Source organism: Manis pentadactyla, chromosome X (assembly GCF_030020395.1).
Source record: "Manis pentadactyla isolate mManPen7 chromosome X, mManPen7.hap1, whole genome shotgun sequence".
NCBI lineage: Eukaryota > Metazoa > Chordata > Mammalia > Pholidota > Manidae > Manis > Manis pentadactyla.
The window spans coordinates 125835882-125849004 of record NC_080038.1 but is presented as its reverse complement, the minus strand read 5'-3'; the positions used below and the strand labels follow the sequence as shown (position 1 = coordinate 125849004).

At 38.9% G+C, this 13123-nt stretch overlaps 1 protein-coding gene across 1 annotated transcript in view; it reads left to right on the top strand.

Annotated features, from left to right (window-relative positions):
* Positions 1 to 5063: 5063 nt before the first annotated feature.
* LOC118910036 (kelch-like protein 4) overlaps positions 5064 to 13123 on the top strand; it is a 167236-nt gene continuing 159176 nt past the window's right edge. Inside the window, exons 1-3 of the mRNA XM_057495525.1 lie at positions 5064 to 5945; positions 8123 to 8325; positions 10041 to 10102. Coding sequence (XP_057351508.1) covers positions 10074 to 10102 — 29 coding nt within the window. The 5' untranslated portion in view covers positions 5064 to 5945; positions 8123 to 8325; positions 10041 to 10073. The remainder of the gene's footprint in view (positions 5946 to 8122; positions 8326 to 10040; positions 10103 to 13123) is intronic.

The following is a 13123-nucleotide window of genomic DNA, read 5'->3' as shown; positions in this document are numbered from 1 at the left end:
TCCCTGGGACTAACAGTTCAGGCACTTGTGGGAGCCCCAAATGCTCCATCCCACTCACTGGCAGCTCAGCTCTGAGGTGCTTCCCTGTGCACCTGCCTGCCCGCTCAACCCAGCAGCATCAGACTTTGCTGCCTGGCAGGCATAGTGAGGAGGCTTTCCCAGATTTCTAGACCCTATCCCGGCCTAATGGGGAGGCACCTGTGAGAGCCAGCTCTGAGTGCTCCTTCCTCCTTGAGGAAGGTCCAGGGTGGTGCTGCTTACCCCTCCGCAACCACATTCCCCAGAGCCGCATGACCACTCCATGCACCCTGGTAGGCCAGCGATGGCACCATCTCTTCAGGGCAGGCGGAGGGCAGCCCACCCTCAACATTGCAAGCAGAAGCACTGTTGCTCTGTTCCCAAAAGGCTGGCTGAGGTGAACTGCCACCCACAGCTGGCTGATCTGCCACTGCTGGCAGACAGAAACACCATCAGGCGATCAGCAGACTTCTCAGCAGAAACTTTACAGGCTAGAAGGCATGAAATATTTAATGTATTGAAACAGAAGGACCTTCAACCAAGAATCCTCTACCCAGAGGATTATCATTCAAATTTGAAGGAGAAGTTTAAAATTTCCTAGATAAGTGAAGGCTGATGGAATTTACAACCACTGAACAGGCATTACAGGATATGTTAAAGATTCTGTAGAGGGAAATGTTCTTAAGCCTAAGTAATTTTCATCAGTGAAAATTAACCCACAGTAAAGGTAGTTGCAGGTAAGGAATTAAAGCAAAACAAAACATAACAAAGTGGTAAAAACAACTATACACAAAATCAGTTAAGTGACACACGCAAAAATGCAAATTATGACAGCTATTACTTAAAGAGTGGAGGAGGAAGATGAAAAATAAGGAAGTACTTTTAGATTGTGTTATAAATAGAACAAGCATCAGCTTAATATAGACTGTTATATAGTTAGGAAGCTATCCATGAACCTTATGGTAACCAGAAAGTTAGAGACTATAATGAATACACAAAAAATTCAAAAAGAGAAATCCAACCACAACACTAAAAAAACCATCAAATCACAAGAGAAGAGTATAAGAAAGGAAGAAAGTAACAGAGAGGAACTATAAAGACAACCAGAAAACAATGAATGAAATGACAATAAGTACATACCTATCAACAATTACCTTAAGTGTAAATGGACTGAATGCACTAATCAAAACACACAGGGGGACCGAATGTATAAAGAAACAAGACCCACCTATATGCTGCCTACAAGAGACCAATTTCAGAACCAAAGACGTACATAGACTGAAAGTGAGGGGATGGACATAGATATTTCATGCGTATAATAGGGAGAAAAAAAGCAGGAGTTGTAGTATTTATATCAGACAACATAGACTTCAAAACAAGGTAATGAGAAAAAGAAGGGCAATACATAATGATAAAGGGGTCAGTCCAACAAGCGGATATAGCATTATAAGTATCTGTGCATCCGACATAGTAGAACCTAAATATGTAAAACAAATACTTACAGAATTAAAGGGGGAAATGTACTGGAACTCATTTATATTAGGATACTTTAACACACCACTTACATCAATAGACAGATCGACCAGACAGAAAATAAATAAGGAAACGAAAGCACTGAACACAGCACATTATGTCTGATGGACTGAACAGATATCTACAGAGCATTCCACACAAAAGCAGCAGGATACACATTTTTCTCAAGTGTACACAGAACGTTTTCCAGAAGAGATCACATACTAGACCACAAAAACATCAATGAATTAAAAAAGACTGAAATTGTATCAAGCAGCTTTTCAGATCACAATGGTATGAAACTAGGAATAAGTTACACAAAGAAAAGAAAAAAGCCCCTAAATATATGAGGCTAAACAACATGCTTCTAAATAATCAATGAATCAATGAACAAACCAAAGAAGAAATCAAGCAATACATGGAGACAAATGAAAACAAAAACACAATAATCCAAAATATGTGGGATGCTGCAAAAGCAAGTCTAAGAGGGATGTAAATAGCAATACAGGCCTACCTCAAGAAACAATAACAATCCCAAAATAAACAGACTAAACTCGCAATTGAAGAGCTAGCAGAAGAACAAAGGAAACCGAAAGTTAGTAGGAGGGACATAATAAAGGTCAAACAGAAATAAATAAAATAGAGAAGAATACAACAAGAGAAAAAAAACCAATGTAACCAAGAGCAGGTTTTTGAGAAAATAAATATAATAAACAAGCCCCTAACCCAACTTATCAAGAAAAGAAGAGACAGTACACAAATAAACAAAATCAGAAACAAAAAAGGAATAGACACAACAGATAGCACAAAATACAAAGAATTATTAGAGAATTCTATGAAAAATCATGTGCCTATAAATTGGACGACCTAGATGAAATGGACACCTTGATAGAAAAATACAACCTTCCAAGTTTGACCCAAGGAGAAACAGAAAATCTGAACAGACCAATTACCAGTAATGAAATTTAATTTGAAATAAAGAAACTCCAAACAAACAAGAAGCCATGACCAGATGGCTTCACAGCTCAATTCTACCAAACATTTAAGGAATAGCTAATGCCCATCGTTCTTAAAGTACTCCAAAAAGCAGAAGACGAGGGAATACTTCCAAACTCATTCTATGAAGCTGGTATCGCTCTAATACCAAAAGCACACAAAGATACTACAAAAAAGGAAAATTTTAGACTTATATCCCTGATGAACATAGATGCAAAAATCCTCAACAAAATATTAGCAAGCCAAATTCAAAAACACATCAACAGAATCATCCATCATAACCAGGTGAGATTTATTCCAGGTATGCAAGGATGGCACAATATTCATGAATCAAACAATGTCATACATCATATTAACAAAAGAAGGGTAAAAGCTACATGATCATCTCAATATATTCTAAAAAGCAATTGACAAAATTCTACATCCATTCATGATAAAAACTCCCCCAAAAATGGGTATAGAGGGTACACACCTCAACATAATAAAGGCCATGTATGATCAACCCGCAGCTAACATCATACTCAATGGGGAAAAGCTGAAAGTTTTTCCTACATGGTCAGGAACAAGACAAGGATGTCCACTCTCACCACTTTTATTCAACATAGTACTGGACGTCCGAGCCACAGCCATCAGACAAGATGAAGAGGAAAAATGCATCCAAATTGGTAAGGAAGTAGGTAAACTGTCACTATTTGCAGATTACATGTTGTTATGTATAGAAAACCCTAAGGACTTCACTGAAAAACTGTTAAAACTGAAAACTAGATTCAGCAAAGTTGCAGGATACAGAATCAATATTCAGAAATCTGGTACATTCCTATATACTATCAGTGAACTAGCAGAAAGAGGAATCAAGAAAACAATTCCATTTGCAATTGCATCAAAAAGTATGAAATTTCTAGGGATAAACCTGACCAAACCAATGAACAACCTGTATTCTGAAAACTATAAGACACTCATGAGAGAAACTAAAGAAGGTACAAATAAATGCTCGTGGATGGGAAGAATTAATATTGTCAAAATGGGCATCCTGCCCAAAGCAATTTATAGATTCAATGCAATCCCTATGAAAATACCAATTGTATTTTTCAGTGAACTTGAGAAAATAATCCTAAAATCATTTGGAAGAGGAAAAGACTCTAAATAGCCAAAGCCATCCTGTGAAAGAAGAAAAAAGTTCGGGGATTGTGCTCCCTCACTTCAAGCTATACTACAAAGCTACAATGATCAAAACAGTATGGCCCTGGCACAAGAACAGACCCATAGATCAATGGAACAAAATAGAGAGGCCAGATATATTCCCACACATATATGGTCAATAAATGTATGATAAGGAAGCCATAAATATGCAATGGGGAAAAGACAGCTTCTTCAATAACTGGTGCTGGGAAAACTGGACAATTACATGTAAGAGAATGAAACTGAATTACTTTCTAATCCCATACACAAGTGTAAACTCAAAATGGATTAAAGACCAAAATGTAAGACATGACACCATAAAATTCTTAGAAGAAAACATAGGCAAAAATCTCTTGAACATAAGCGTAAGCAATTTTTTTCTGGATACATCTCCTAGGGCAAGGGAAACAAAATAAAAAGGAACAACTGGGACTACATCAAACTAAAATAAATCTGTACAGCAAAGGACACCATCAGTGTAACAAAAAGGCAACCTATGGTATGGATGAATATATTCATAAACTATTTGTCTGATGAAGGGTTAACATCCAAAATATATAAAGAACTCATATGCGTCAGCAACAAACAAACAAACAAACAAACAAACATATAACCCAATTGAAAAATGGGCAGAGGACCTCAACAGACATTTGTCCAAAGAAAAAATAAGGTGGTGAACAGGCACATGAAATGATGCTCCACACTGCTAATCATCAGGGGAATGCAAATCAAACCATGATGAGCTGTCACCTCACACAAGTTAGAATGGCCACTATCCAAAAGACAAGAAATAAAAAGTGTTGGTGAGGATTTGGAGAGAGGGAACCCTCATACACAGAAGAGGAATGTAAACTGGTTCAGCCACTGTGGAAAGCAATATGGAGGTTCCTCAAAAAATTAAAAATAGAAATACCATTTGATCCGGGAATTCCACTCCTAGGAATTTACCCAAAGAATACAAGTTCTCAGATTCAAAAGGACATATGCACCCCTATGTTTATTGCAGGACTATTTACAATAGCCAAGATATGGGAGCAACCTAAGTGTCCATCAGTCGATGAATGGATAAAGAAGAGGTGGTACATATACACAACGAAATATTATTCAGCCATAAAAAATAAATCCTGGCATTTGCAACAACATGGGTGGACCTGGAAGGCATTATGCTAAGTGAAATAAGCCAGGCAGAGAAAGACAAATGCCATATGATTTCACTTATTTGTGGAATATAAAAACAAAATAAAATAAAATGAACAAAATAGCAGTAGACTCATAGACACTGAGAAGTGACTGGTGGTTGCTATAGTTGAGTGGTTGGAGAGAGTGGGTAGGGGGGCTGAGGGGGATAAAAGGGCACAAAAATTCTCAATCATAATGTAGGTCGGTCAAGGGGATGGTAGTACGGCATGGAGAATATAGCCAATGATTCTGTAACATTTTCCTATGTTGACAGATAGTAACCGCACTAGTACGGGTGAGGATTTAGTAACATGTTTAACTGTTGAACCATTGTGTTGTGTACTTGAAACCAATATAAGTTTGTATATCAATGATAGTTCAATGAAAAAAAGGAAAGATGGCCTGGTCCTCTGGCCCTGGGGGGCCTTCAACCCTGGACAACAGCCCAGCCCCCTGAGGTCTGGGTAGAGGTCCTTCCCCCTGAGCCCTTTTCTGCAAATTTCACAATAGAAAATAATAAAATACTCTGAAGCAAATATTTCAAATGTTGTAATTCTAGAGACCTGGGAGGCATATTTTCAGGTGTTTACTGTAATATCTCTAGTTTTCTACCTCACTATAGAATTCCAAAATATAAATATTCAAAAATGGTAAGTAATGCTAATTATAGGAAAGATAGTGAATCACTCATAAAGTCAATGCCCAAAGACACTGTTAACACTGGGTATATTTCCTCTATGTTGAAAAAAGAGAATTATCGTAGTAAACTGAATTTGATGTTATAAGCTTTTGAAGGGTGGGTGATTTTTTTAAAGTTAAAATCAGATAGATCATTTTCCTTTTCTTCAGCTTTAGAGGAAAAGTGGAAATTGCTCAAGTTAGTGTTAGACTTCAGGTGCCCATTAACTTGCAAGTCATGGCTGGAGTCACTAGAGGGCGCACTTCAATCAAAGACCGTAGAAAGCTCTGACTATAAAGTATCCTAACATTTTTTGAAATCTAAGAAACAAAAATTCAAATAAAAGTCCATACATCTTTTAAGACACCAGGATTGTATCGTGGTACCCTCTTTATTTATCTCATGTCTTCTTACTTTACTTTTAGAATGAGAAAATGTGGGATCTACTATTGTCAACATCATGGTTGTCAAAATGCTGTCTTTTCTACTTAAGTCCAATTCTCCCTCTTTGCTCTAGGTGGTAGCACAGACCACCTTGAATCTGTAGGCTCTCTCTTCAGTTTTCTCTGCCATATCAGGGGTCCTGTCTACATATGTCACCCTGAATGATTTTTATTTTTATCAATGAAAAATTTTCTTTGGTGAGTTTGATGTCTTTCTTCCCTTTTTTGAAAGACAAATTAATTCCGATATCGGGGTGTATGGGAGGGGGCAGGAGCTGGGTTTATTTGAAGAGGTTCTGGGGTGGCAGCACTTGCTAGGGGAACTTTGGCCGTGAAGCAAGGCCATTGCCAGACCCAAGACTGGGCCAGGTCACTGTTGCTGTGATAAACACATCATTGAGACATAGGGTATCAGCAGCGAGAGACACCTAAACAAACATTTTCCTATCTGTGTTTGGTGAAATCCTAGGGTTCCACAAGTATTTGATGTGAATTTCATTAAGAAGTGTTTAAACCCAAACTTGTACTAAAGGAAAATATGTCTATTCAAATGCCAGGCTAGCTCATTCTGGGGTATACCAGAATAAGACACCAATAATTACTGTTGGTGTATCAGTTGCCATATTTACACTTCTTTTAAATTTCGTTGATTAATCATTATGATAACTGCTGATATTTACTGAATGCTTACTACGTGGCAATCATAGTATGTAATCCTGCATGAACCGTCTGATTTAATAGTGTGGTTAACACTGCTATTTTCTCAGTTTACATATGAGGGGGTTATTTTTTGAGGATTTAATGTTAAAATTAGATAAATCATTTTCCTTTTCTCACCTTTAAGTGAGCTGATCACTTAACTTAGGTCTATTGGATTTACCAGTTCCTCAAGCCAAACACCTTGGAGTCATCTTTGATTCATGTCTTTATCTTAGGCCTCACTGTTTATTCATCAGCAAAGCTTTTCAGCTCTAACTTCAACATTTATTCATAATAAGTTCACTTCTCACTACTCATATCATTTAACCATTAAGCTATTTGGCCTTCCCAAATAGGTAGTTCGTAACACTATTCTCCTCCACCCCCACTGCCCTCAGCTTTGGTTCTAGTCTGTATACATCTGCTTATGTAAAATCGTATAAGCAAGTGAGCCCAAAATCACATATGGGCCACACAGCTTAAAGCCAGGGAAGCCTATGGGAATTTGCCCTGGGTGCGTGCTCCTGTCACACAGAGAACATAGAGGGAAGAAACCTGAAGGGAGCCTGTGTGGGAGTTTGGGGGACAGCAAAGTGGGCCAGTGCTCCTGGAATAGAGTGAATGATGGGGAGAGTAATGGAAGGTGCCAGATTAATAAGAAAAAAACAGACTTTATAGGGACTTATAGACCTTTGCAAGGCTTTTACTCTGAATGAAAAGTGGTGCCGTTGCAGTGCTTTGAACACATAAGAGGCATGATCTGACTCAAAGGTTTAACAGTATCTTTCCAGTTGCTATGATGAAACTAGACAGTGGGTAGTCAAGGACAGAAACAAGGAAACCAGTTAAGTGGCATATTTGTTTCTAGGACCACAGCAAAGTCCCACGGACTGGGTGACTAAAACAAAGGAAATGTGTTGTCTCACCGATCGGGAAGGTAGAAGTCTGAAGCTCCAGTGTCATCAGAGCCATGCTCCGTCTGAGTCGCTGAGTAGACTCCTTCCTTGCCTCTTGCTAGCTTCTGGTGGTGGCTGTTGATCCTTGGAATTCCTCGGCTTGCAGCTGTAGCACTTCAATCTATGTCTCTGTTGTCATCTAGTTTTCTCCCTGTGTCTCTGTCTTCACATGTCCATCTGCTCCCTGTCTATCTCTCTCTCCTCTTCTTATAAGGACACCAGTCATGTTGGAACTGGTGTCTTATGTAGTGCACAGTACATTGAAAACAGGGATTATAGGGAGTGGTGGAGTGGTGGTCTCACTAGGAGCATGCAAACCACTGGGCTCCCTTTGCATCTCTAGAGAAGTGTCAAGTCTGAAAGAAGCTTGATCCTATCAGGAGGGATGGCCGCCATCTGGGCCTCCCCTTTAATCCTGTTTGGTAATTGTAATACTTCTTTTCTTTCCTTTATTTTTATAGGCTGCTCATCACTTAAAATAGTACAATGGTGTCTGTTTTTGTAAAAATGATAAATTATTATAAAATATTCAAATAATTGAGAAAAGTGATAAGAAATGGAAAAGAACTCCGCAAATAACCATCATTAGCACTACGTGAACATCTCAGACACTATGTGAATTTGTACATTTGTAGCTATTTTACAAGATCTGGTTTTCTTGTAAGTAATACGGGACCATTGTTATAAACAGTTTGCATTCTGTTGATTTATTCTAATCCTCTCACTTGACAAATGAGAGCATCAAGTTCCAGAGATGGGAAAAGACATGTCCAGGGTCACTTACCAGTCAGTTAGACCTAAGTCTCTTGGCTCTCCAGTTCAGTGTTGTTTCTTTTCATTAAACCATACTCTCCTCCTCTTACCATCTACATGGCAAAGCCCATGCTCTTTCACCATATAGATCTCCGAGTGGCTCACTTTGTCTTTGGGTTTGAACATTCATTCATTTAGTCATTCAGCAAATGTTTCCTGAACACCTACTGCATGCCAGACAGAAATGCTAGTCATTGGGAATATAGCGGTGGACAAAGCAGACAAAATCTCTGACCTTGTGAAGCTTACATTCTACAGAATGCACAGAGAGTTTATGCTTCACTTGTCAACTTGCTCCAGTCAGGCCAAGACTCATAACTATGATTTGTTTATAACCTCAAATCCCTCAACGATGATGGGAAAATGAAACAGAAATTGTTAGACAAAATCATAGTGCTAGTCCAGGAGTACCAAATGAACACATGCAAGTAACAGATATTAACACAGTTCATGAGGTCTACAGCACTTCTTTGTAACTATGATTCCTCTTAATGTAGTTGAAAAGTTTGATTTAAAAATTCCATAGTGTTACATATATATGAAAAGGCCCATAATCAGCCATTTAAAATTTATAAATGTATACAATATGTAAGGAAGCAAAAATCCTTCTCTCTGGTCCTATAGTATGGAGGTAACGATTCTAAACACTTTAATGTGAGTCACCACCAACTTTTTTCCAGGTTTATATGTATTTTAGTTTTTGTTTTAATAACAAAAATATTCTATAATTGCTAAAAAACCTTCAGTACAGAAACACCTATATTGTATAAACTATGAAATTTCCGTACATCATCACCCCCGATCCCAGTCTTCATGGGTAACTATTAACATGTTGTTGTGTATTTGTTGTGAATACTTTCACATCTTTTTTATTCATTTACAAACAAATGCTTGTGTGCACACTCATGTACATGCACACAGGCAAACAAAAGGGGCTATTTAAGTATTTTGTTTTAAGCCAGCAGTGGTTGGAAGTTTAAAGTTCAGTGGCTGAGAGCTCATTCTTATGCTTCTCATTTTCTACAAGTAGAACAATGCAGCCATATGCCAGGCCCTCTCTGGATTTAGTACTCGATGCTTAGAATGTGAGCAGATGCTGAAAGCTATTAATGAAGCCCTTGAAGGGAGGGCTATTTGTGTATATTGTAGACACAAGGCCAAAGTTGAATATAGTGGCCAACTGAGCAGCTGGCAAGGGGGTAGGAAAATGAAGAGCACGCCAACATGGGTTGCAAGTTGATGGGCCATGGGAACCACATCATCTGGAGCAGTGTCCCCAAATTCCTCTAATTCTGGAAATGGAAGCAATACATAGAGCCTTATAGCCTTTTAACCTCAATTGTTAAATTATTGTGTTGCAAAGCAAACAAAAATACCCTATATGGTCTAAATAAGATTGTTTTCTATCATGCCTAAAATTGAAATATTTCCAGATTTTCATCTTTAAAATTTAATAGATTCAAAGAATAAGCCTCAGTAACGCATGCTTGATTAATGCCAACTCTATAAGCTCTTTAATGTGAACTCACTATTCCTCATTCCCAAACACAACATGTATTCTTTCAGTTTAGGCACACCACCACAGCTGCACAAGACGCAATGCTGATCTCTGTCAGGCCAACAATCAGGTATCTGTCTTCTAATCAGATTTCACAAGAAACCTGAATGAAGTTGTTATATCAAGACATGAAATAATTAACCTTTTCTAATTTAAAAGGACTAACAGGGTATGGTCTCTGTGACAGGTGTAAAGTTCCATTCCTTCTAGAAAATTCCTCACCCAGCAGATGCTCTTTCTGATTGAAAAAAAAATTTCATTTAAAGGAAAGGTTTACCTTGATTTATGAATATCGCTCAGGCACAACATATGAAGGCAATGGCTTTCCATGTAGCAGTTCAAGGCCTTGATCTTCTGATCACTAATATTCATTGTTCACTTACAAATTATAAATATCCAGCTGTTTTCATTCTCGATCACCAAATTGCACGAACACGTGAATTCTAGTGCTTAGAGTCCCAGGAAGTCTTATAATCCATCATAGTATTAGGCTTTCTCAGAGAAGTAAAGCAGGTTAGTGACCAAAGCCTTAAATTGAAAAGAAGAGATTGGGAAAAATCATTCTATTTCCACTGCCACAGAGATGAATCAAGAGCAAAAGGGAGAAGCTATTTTTATATCACAGTGCAAAGATAAGAAACCTTTGACCTATCATTTGGATGTGACTCTGGGCTTAACTCACTACAACTTGAAGCAGTTTCTGAATTACCCTTTTCCCCCTACACGGACTCACACACATACAACAGACAGTTTCTTTAAGATGAGTCCAACATGCATGTTGTGTGAATTCGAAGGAGCCTCTGGGTGTTAAAAGGCAAGAACGGTGCCATGAATGGCCTTTGAGACGGAGAGATGCTTTTCACAAAGACCTGGTTTTCAGAGCATGAGTTGTGTGGATGATAGCAATCGGAGAAGTGATGGAGTCCATGTCACCTTCGGGCTGAGCGTGGTGAAGTTTGAAAGGAAGTTAGTGAAGATGGGGGTTGCTGACCTTGAGTATGGCAAGCTTGCTGAGTGCTAACTGGAGGTGACATTAAGATGGCAAACCTGGAAGGGACAACAGGGGTAAAGGCTTCTGCAGTACTGGCGGGTGGGTGCTCAGGCAGGGCATACTGCCTGTTCTTTTTCTTTCTTTTTTTCCGTCTCTTTCTTCTTTGTTTCTCTCCTCCTCTCCTGGCTTGATTTCATTCCTCTTCCTTTCTTCCTGGAGTAGGAGTGCCAGGGATGGGCTTCACAGAGTCCATGAACTCCCTGAAATTCCAGTAAAGAGAAGGATGTGTAAGCTGTGCAAGCTTCTCAGAATCGCCCAGATCCAGAACCCTAAAAGGCGGCTTTGTCTCTCTGATCTGCCTCCCATCTAATCCAAGGTCTCTAGCTGTGAACATTTAGAGCCCTCTCCTTTGAAAGCTCCCCTTTCCTTGAGCTTTTTCTTCCCCTCAGTTCTCTCTCCCTTACTTAGACATAAAATGGAAGCAAAGTTTCCTTTATTCACTTTAATTTCTTGAACAGACTTTTACCTTTTATTGTAAAAGCAAGTGAATGGGATTTCTGGTATTTGTTGCCCATAAAACTTAACCTACTTAATTTTTTTCAAGTTTTTCTTTACCCCTTTTGGGACAGTTTCTTTTAATAGAAAAAAAGATTGCCTATCTCTTCTGTGGGGGCTTTATTTTATGGACCTGTTGAGAAATAGTACTCACACTAAGAACTAGCAATTATTAAGCTTACTCTGTTCCAGGGACTTAACATACATTATCTACTTAGTAATATACCCACCCCACAGGGTTGATGTGAAGATTGAGCAAGCTCATGTCATGTATATGAGCTGTGTTGTGCAGTGCCAGCCGTCAATAAAAGTAAGGTACTGTTACTGTTATTGTTACGACTATACTACTATTGAGTTACTGGAATAAGACACATCCGATGGCCTTGAGAAAGCAAGTTTAGGGTCTAACAACCAAAATTTTTGCTAGATAGAGCAAGAGAGCTGGTAATAGGAGAGTACAAGGTTCTTGGGATATGGCAGAGGAACAGTGGTCTGAAAACAGCAGAGGAATAAGGAATAGGCTGACAATTATCCTCACTGCCATGCCTGGGGATAAGATGTGACTACTTTTGAAGATGGTCTCTAGCAAGGCTGACGCATGTAGGGAACAAGAGCACATCCAGATTTGGGTTTATGTCCAAGCTGTGTCTTTTACTAGCTGTGTGAACTTGGATGGATTACTTATCTCTTCAGAGTCTCAGTTTCCTCATCTGTAGAATGGGGGAGCTAATGTACAGCTTAGTTCAGATGGTTATGTGGGAACACACATGAGATAATATGAGACATAATGCCTTCCACTTAGTAAATGCTATTATTATTATCCTTCTAACCTCTCTGGAAAGCAGGCATTATTACCCCTCTTTTACACTTGAGATAACCAAGACTTAGAGGGTATAAATAGTTGTCCAAGGTACAATTAATACTCACAAGGCTAGAATTTGAACGGGTATTGATTTGCCCCACAGCCTGTGATCTTTCTACCATTCCATAATCTTTCTCAGAAATATTGTTCGTATTCCAGAAATGAGAAACACAAGGTCGGCTATCACCTTCAAATAATAACAGTAACAAGCCCCGAATGTACTTCTTAGCCTTGAGCTACCCGGGCTGTTCATCGCACTTGCTTTCAACTCCAGGGTAAAGGAGCTATTGGTTACCTATGGCTTGGTGGAGCTGTTGTTTTTTCTTCTACAAAGTCTGCTTCCCCTTCTCACTAAATTAGTGTTATTTCCATGAAACAAAGGTGTTTCTGATGTTTCAGTCTTTTCATCTCCCACTGAGCATCCACTTTCTGGCAGCCTTTTATTTCCAGGTAGATTACTGCTGCCCCAAACACAGAGGCCTCAGGTCTTAGGATTTTCCACAACCTCCATATCTCTGTGAGAATGATGCTGGTGCTGGGCTTGGGTTACACAGGAAATTCTCGACATCACATTTTCCAAAGACCTACATGCTTTTCTCATCCCTTGCATGATGCCGCACTCACACCTCTGGCTTCAGTTTTTTGGCATATGGCATTTCTGGCTCTGCCATCTGGTGATCTCT